General features: G+C 42.2%; 1 protein-coding gene across 1 annotated transcript in view; it reads left to right on the top strand.

The window, feature by feature from the left end:
- Positions 1 to 594: 594 nt before the first annotated feature.
- The window catches only part of zdhhc17 (zDHHC palmitoyltransferase 17), a 38,697-nt gene continuing 30,939 nt past the window's right edge, over positions 595 to 8,352 (top strand). The window contains exon 1 of the mRNA XM_080051278.1: positions 595 to 670. Within this exon, the coding sequence (XP_079907404.1) occupies positions 608 to 670 (63 nt within the window). The 5' untranslated portion in view covers positions 595 to 607. The remainder of the gene's footprint in view (positions 671 to 8,352) is intronic.

Raw genomic sequence — 8,352 nt, 5'->3', positions numbered from 1 at the left:
AGCAACACATACAACATCACACACATGTGTTGGACTATGACCGACACATAATAATGCAGGTTTTAGGATTGTGGCGTGGGGTTTAAGACAGTCCGGGGAGGATATCTATCTCATTTTCCCCCTCGCTCGTCCACTACAACCCCACAGTGGCCAGATACAGCAATAGCAGGTTATTCATACATAAAAGCTTGGTGTTTTCAATGAGAATGAGAATGAAACTTCTCAAGATATATTGTGTGCAGTTAACATGCAGTTGCACGCAATGAAATTCTTACTTGTTTGTTTGCTCTCCAACACATGACAACATATAGCCAAAACAACATATAGCTTATAACAAAAATATAGTAAAACAATAAACAAATATAGGCTATAAGGGAACATGTGAACTGTGTGCAATATATCGTACATTGTAAATATTATTTGATATGATGTGCAACATGCTCTGCTATAATTGTGAACCGTGTGTGTTTGTGTTTCTGTAGCCATATGACATGGCCTGCCCATCAGTGTTTTCTGTCAAGCCCTCTCTCCTCCTCCTCCTCTGTTTGTGTCCCCCCTACACAGCCTCTATCGTTTCCCACAATGCTCAGCGAGCTTCACCACCAAGATGGCTGACGCTATGGAGGAATATGAGAAAGAAGCTGGCTGCGTCCCTATTCTCCATCCCGAGGTATGTTTTCCCTTCGCACTCCAAGCCGTCGCGCGCCTATACACACGAACCCACGCAAACCACAAAACACTAGCCCCGCGTACGGGCGGTTGCGTTATCTTGCCGTGCATTCATTTTTTTTTAGAAACTCCCGATGCCCCCTGCAAAACCACCGGTGGTGGTGGCGGTGGTGGAGGGGGGTGGCAGGTAGCTAGCGATGCTAAAGGTGCTAACGCTAGCCCCCTCCTCCCCTTCTGCTGCTGCATAGCAAGTAAATGCTGGGCAAGCATTAGCGTTAATGTCAACACTTCATTTAGGCGGTGGCTTCCGTGGCTGTGAGGCCGTGCGAATGGTAAACAAGTCCGTGGGCTGCGTGCTTGAGCCCGTCATGACGGGGGAAAAAGAGTCACGTTAATGCTTAATCCTCACAGGCGCACGGCGTTAGCACGGTTAAGCTAAAGTGGTACTGCTGGCTGCTGCGAGGATGCAAATTGGGGTCAAGTGTACGTCGGCATATTGAGCTGGGGTGTCCATTATGTGGTCAGAATAAGTTAATGAATGAAATGAATATATAATGAAAAAACATAATTGTTTGTTCGTGTGAATGTGGGCTGTCAGTCTCAGCTAGCTAACCCACAGCAGCCTCACTTGGAGGGGCTTGTCAGTTACGTTATGTGATCTGTCATCCAGTATCGATAAAACAGGCTTTACCGGCTATAGTATATTACAAATCTACTCAAGAAGGACTAATTGTGTAAATGAACGATTAAGGGAACTGTCTAAATTCATTAATCTTATTAACTCAGGGAAATTAATTCCATTGCAGCTGAATGTGATGCATGGCTATATAACCTCGCAGGAGCCTATTTGTTCAAAATTCTCCCCCTTGACTTGCTAGTTTAGACCTATTTAAGCCCGAGTCGCCCATCTTCACTATGTTTAACTTACATTACTATGCACATTTGCTAATGCTAACACTGTCACATGAAACCTAAACCAGAATGGCGTTTACATGGGGTGTAACCATTATTTTAACCTCAAACCAAAAACCTGTAATTCACTCCCTTATTTTCTACATCACGTGCAATAAAGAGCTATAGCTGCCCACAGAACATGTGTGTACTTAAATTGACCGGCTCTGTGTAGTGGCACTGTGTGGGGTTTGTTTACGGAACACAGCACGAGTATCAGTTATTATTATCTTTGCTGGGCAGGCACTCTTGGATAAATACAGTTGTGTGCCACAATGATAGTTGATTTAGCAAGTTGTCTAATAGAAAATTGCAGTTTAAACAATAGTATAGGCTACCTCCAGGCCTAGTCAGTAACCGTTAAATCTGGCAATGTGCAGTTCTAATGATTCATGTCTTGCACAAAGGAAGACAGTGGTTTGTAATGTTATCCTCCATCTCTTTGTTCAGCAAGTCTGTAGGACTAGAGCTCAAGCATTTTTAGATTATGAACACCTCCTCTATCTTGGATGCTGCAGTGTAACTTTATACCACTTTTGATCTGAACCTGTTGGGTTTAACCCACATCAGTTGATTGCTCAACATATTCTGTTTATCGCCACTCCAGACCTACGTGGAATGCAGCAGGTCGGACCTTATTTTGCTCTGGTGAACCGATGTCTCTATTTAGAATGATGTTTGATGTAATGGTATTATTGACATACATATTCCATTTGACCTACACCATGAAAACCATGAGATAGACAGAGACCAGCAAGTGTGGAAATTAGTGGTGAACTGATTAATCCAGCCGCTTGACCAATTAATCAAGCAGATTTACCAAATAGGCATAATATATTGACGCATCGTCTGCCTCTACTGGCCTGGGCCTTTGAAAAACCCATATCGGTCAACCACCAATGGAAATGAGAAACAGGCTGTTGAAAGCATGGAAACATACATGTGTTTTGGTACTTAAATAATGTAATTTTCTGTGTTGTGTTGAAGATAGGTTTATGGAACAACAGATGAAAACAGTGACAGCAGTCTCATAACCAGGTCAGGCATACCAAACTGACTTGAGCAAGGCTTTACACCAGGCCTATTCAACTAGCGGCCCATGGCCTTCTTAATTTTTTTCTGGCCCGCAAGAGGTTGCCTGCAAACCAAAAAAATAAATAGCAAAATCAAGGCAGTGCAATTTCTCTCACTTACTGAAACAGGCTCAAAACGTCTTATATGTACAGTAGTTCTGTTTTGTGATGATTCCAACAACATTGTTGAATTATAAAAAATTGTTAAATATGTAAGAACAAAAATGATTATAAATCTGTTCAAGATATGTAAGAACAAACGTTGTTAAGATACAATTCAAAGTGAAGAAGAAAGGAATGCGTCTGACAAGTTTATTCCATTTGGTAGTAATATATCTATTGAGTTAACACTACCTTGAGTTCGATTTATTTGTTGCGATTCATTGGCAGTTTTACTGTATGTGTGGCCCATGAACCCCCAGTGGTTTTCCTTTTTGGCCCACTTGTTAAGGAGGTTGAATAGCCTTACACCCAAACACACACTCACTCACTCACTCACTCACTCACTCACTCACTCACTCACTCACTCACTCACTCACTCACTCACTCACTCACTCACTCACTCACTCACTCACTCACTCACTCACTCACTCACTCACTCACTCACTCACTCACTCACTCACTCACTCACTCACTCACTCACTCACTCACTCACTTACGGTTATTTAAGATAACTAATAGATAAATGCCAATCTGGAATGTCTTTATTGATCAGTTTAGCCAAGGTTGTAATTGGTCTTCCTTTGCATTATTCTGGTTGCATACACACATCTAGTCTGCTACCAATTTGCATTCAAACTGCATTGTTTTCTGACAAGAGCAATTGCTTCCTCTCTGTGGCTCTGTAACTTTCAGGTGTAAACTGACCCAATCATCTCGCTGTTATTGCTGACGTTGAAAAAAAAAATCCTCTTTGACATGTAGGAAAGATTTTCCCAAATAATTGAAATATAGCTACCAGATGTTCTTTGCTACTATGAAACAATGATTCATGAGTGATTCCTTCCTCTGTTTGTTTGTCTGGATGACAGGCTTAAACTGACTGGAAAGTCTGATACCCCTTTTCCACCAGCGCCAACCAGGTTCCAGTTCCGGGCTAATGCAAACACGGCTTATCCAGCGTATTTGGGATTTTGTTTTGATTACGTCTCCTAGTAGCCACGTTTTTACGTATGGCGGTCAATAGTTTTAGTTTCTCTGGTTGGTCAGAATAATCCCAGCCACTGACAGAAGAGGTTCCCAGTTCCAGAACAGCAAATAGTTGGTGCCGCTCTGGGAACCGGTTCTCTTGCTGTGGAAAAGCAAAGAACTGGTTCTCTAAAGGCCCGAACACACCGGCCCGATAATCAACGTCGTAGAGTCTTTAGGGGGCGGGGACACAAATCTGTTTGGTGTGTGCCGTGAAATCGGTCGTCGTAGATGTCGTCGGGCTTCTTTTGAGCCGCGGGCAGTCTTTCAGTTGGAGCAATTTGATTTGTGGAGGGCTAGCGAATCAGTGAAGCCCGGAAGTGAGGCGGGTAGCACAAACAGCTAACAACAGTTAGCCATTGTTTTAATGTGTTTGTTTGTTTCGTTCAGCGAGTACTCACATGCATCAACCCTTGTTGACTGCTCGACAACATGCTCGACACTCTGCTAAAAATGGTGCTCTTTATGGTCCATAAATATAAATACGTATTTCTATCTATGTTTATGGTCTAGAGAGCCGTCCCATCATTTCCGGCTTCCGTATTTTTTCGGGCCACAATACAGATTAGCGCCGCTGTTATGGAGACATTACGTCCCGCGCAAGCGCAGAGCGTACGGAAAGTCAGCAGTCGGCTTGGTGTGTTCTTTGCACTTTTTTGGCCGCGACGGGAAGACTGGAGCTGCCGGAATCGGCAAACTTCATTTTCGGGTAGTCGGACTGGTGTGTCCTGTCCTTAATGGACACCGCCCCCGAAACTGCATCGGGGGGAAAGGGGTCTGAGAGACTCACTAACTCGGTGGAGCAGACTTGTCAGTCTGGATTTAGTGTTGGAGGCTGAGCCTGTGCTTAACTTTACATACAGATACAAAAACACAGGAAGATAGAGGTGGCTGCTTTCTGTCAGGTGAAGCTTAATATACAGACAATAACTGGTGGCAAGGATTTAGGGCACACTCACACTAGACAAAGTTGCCCCTTACTGTGCCCATGCGCAATTGTGATTGAGAATGTGCCCTTAAAAAGTGTAAAAATGCAGCCAATGTCACGGCATGGCAGAGCTCAGGGAGTTTTATTTTAATGCTATTTATTGACCTCTGTTTTGCAGGAGTGGGTGGCAAATATTCCGCATAGCTAAACAATATTGGGCACTGTGTTGACTTAATATACAACACCACACAACTGGGCCTGGCCCTGCACTCTGTCCAATGATTCAATTTCTCTGATCTTGCAAGGCATAAAGCATCTGCCGTGAATTTGGAGGTGCCACCGCCCAGCTTGGGTAAATTATTGCACAAGGGCATACACAATTTGACCCTTGGCTGTGCATCTAGCTGTCATATTGAAGTAATATGTGCCCACTGTGGCTTCATCATAAATTGTGTTTATTTTCTCCTTTAAGCCAATACAGGCCTTGGCTTCAAGTTCTGTTTCTCTGTTGTTCAGCAGGGTGCTGCTTGGAAACTGGGTCATCTCGTAAAATTGTAGTGAAGCTGAATGCAGGAGGCACCTGAATTAGAGCATCGCAAGTTTATCCTTAGAAGTGAAGTAACTCTTTTTTTCCCTCTCTCTCTCTTTGAACCAGTTCTACATGTAAAATACAAACATTTGTTCTCCTGAGAAATCTAAGGCATAACTGCCCTCAGCTTCCAAACTCATTTGAAAATGCAAACAAGCGTGTTTTTGCATAAAAGGCACGTTCAGGTAGGGGGAACGTGGACAACCACTTGATTTAATACTTTAGTGTTTGTGCAAAGAGATAAATGCAATTTTTTCCCCCCTTGGAGCATTCCCATTATTTCCCTCACATCTCTCATCTGCTTCCTCCCCATCCATGGATGTAAACTGTGTTTTGAATATTGAATTATCCCTTGAAATGGCTCCATATCAATTTTGAGCAATGGCTACAGCCAGCAAGAAAAACATCACAATAACAGAGTAATCTAGTCTCTGCAAAATAGTAATTACAGATGCAGCGCTATTATCTTTTCTATTTCTGTATTTTTTCCCCCCCAATTGTATCCAAACATCGTTCTTAAACTGAGAATTGGTTAGCCTGATTGCACTGTTGCCGTCACTAGTATTACTACTGCTGATAGTACTGTTGATTTGACAGAAAACATGGAGTTTCAGAAATGGTGCTTTCTAACAGTTTTACCTCAAGGAAAGTGACCTGCAAACCCCCTAAGGAGTGTTTGCCATATGGCTCTCACCGACCAGCACTGTTGACAAAAGCCAAGCCTGCTGCCTCACCCAGCGGATAGGGTTTCAACCTTAAAATCAATGCCTAGCGTGAGATGGATAATATGCTTCAATGACAATATCCTCACTGCTGCCTGTCTGGCTGTGAATGCATCACGTGTACACACAGGCACGTAATTTAAGGAGTGAGAAAATACAACAGGCTGCAATTATCACTACAGTGCCATATGCCACCGTCAGCTTTTTTTTAGATGGCAGGCGAGAATGGAGACTGGCAGTAGCGGTCAAAGGTTACCACCACGGAAGTTGAAGATGCATAAAGTTCTTTACCATCTGGTGTGTGGAGATGGGCCGTCTGCCCCCTGTCCCTGGACTGACAGAGAAGCAGTTTTCCACATCAATAATTTGCCAGCACTTTCCCCTCAACTCAATATCCAGATGAGAGAGGAGGCTTTGGTTGCGTTCCGAATCGCATACTCTTTCTTTTTTCTATTCTACATCCGACGATAAAAAGAATCTAGTTAGGATGCAGTAGGCATACTATTGGGACATACTTTACTCTCTTATTTCATCATAACATTGCACCTTGATCTTGCCTTTTGCTTTTATATCCATCGCATCCCCGTTTGTTTTCATATGGAGGCTTCGTCGATGTGATGTCACTTCACGTGCGCACTGGATTGTGGGTCAGAATCGCCCAAATAGGATGCAGTTTCCAACACTAACAATCTTGGCCGCATGAAGTAGGACATCCGGGTACTTCTAACCATCCTAAATCTGGCCACAAGAATCGGGACATCCTAAATCTTTTTTCTACATACTATATAGTAGAAAGTATGCGATTCGGAACGCAACCTTAGAGTTCAGTCTTAGGAGGAAAAACTCAACACAGTCACATGGTAACTGACTCACACCTGCCCACTCTTTTTTCTGTGGAATGAGGAAGTGACCAAAACTTGGCAGGGAATATTACAAGCACCTCCGATGGCGGCATGGACACATTAAAAATACTTTTTTTTTTAAATGTGTCGCAATCTACCCTTTATTCAGTCTGACTTACTCTCTAAAATGAAATCCCTCTTCTGCTTAGCTTCTGTGTTGGGTGTTTGTCCCTTGTATTACACACCATCATGGATACTAGTGCTTGATGAAAGCTGACTCTGCTGTTAAAGTAAAAGCATTGACTTGGGGGCAACAGCATCAGAGAATGTAAAGAGGATGGATACAGGTCACTGGTTTTATTTGATTGTGACATGATGTAGAGTTGTCATTTTTGATGTGATGTGGTTTTTGACAGCTGACATCACAAGGTTTACTGACGTGGCATTAACATGTTGGTTGTGCAACTAAAGTGGCTTTATTTAGTTATTTATAGCTACAAGGAAACCATATTTGAGTTGCGTGTTGCAACTGTTTTCACTTTGTGTCAGAATATTGAGACACCACATAATTGTTAAGATACTTGTTAAGTTTGGGTAGATGTCAGGGTTTTTCCTGGCTCAGAATGGGCCTTTGGGGGGGTCAGTACACGGCCGACTTTTCTTGGAGTCGCAACTATTTGCAACAGTAAAGGCAAACGGTTTGTGTATTTTAAGAGGGTGTGGGGTTGGGAGAGGGGAGTTTCTGTCCAGCTCAAGAGCATTTCAGCCAGCCTGTCAATCACTGTGTTACCATGGAGCTCACTGACGCTTATGAAATCACAATGAACAACCTGTAGATATGAAGTCAAAATACTAATGATGAATATCTATTTAATACTTTAATTGTTTCTAATTGATCTAAACCATGGAAGAAGGTAGGGCTGCTCGATTATGAAAAAAATCATAATCTTGATTATTTTGAGTAATCACATTGTGTTATCACGATTATTAAAGACAGTTAATCATTGATTTAAGAACATTATGCATTTATTTGACTTTTAACAAGGTTTTTTTCTAATAACACCATGACTTTGGACTTTAAACAAAGGCCTAATTGAACTGAAAACAGGGAGAATAGAAATAGGCTAAATAAGTGAAACATATTTTTAATAATTTAATAAAATAAATATGTCAAAATAAAAATAACCCGTTGTAAATGGTGTTGATAGGGCACGTCTTTTGATAGCATTAAATGTAAGGGCATGATTTATTTATGTCAAGGAGCAGGGTGGATAGGCAGTTGCATTGTAGTGTTGACAGTTGTGGTGGCAGGAGTCAAGGAGCTTTAAACTTCCTGTGTTTTTTATTCAGTGATAGCTTGGTCATAGACCACTATGATTCAACTTAAAGT

This window comes from Ammodytes marinus (assembly GCF_949987685.1).
Source record: "Ammodytes marinus genome assembly, chromosome: 22".
Lineage (NCBI taxonomy): Eukaryota > Metazoa > Chordata > Actinopteri > Uranoscopiformes > Ammodytidae > Ammodytes > Ammodytes marinus.
This window is presented reverse-complemented; position numbering and strand designations above follow the sequence as displayed.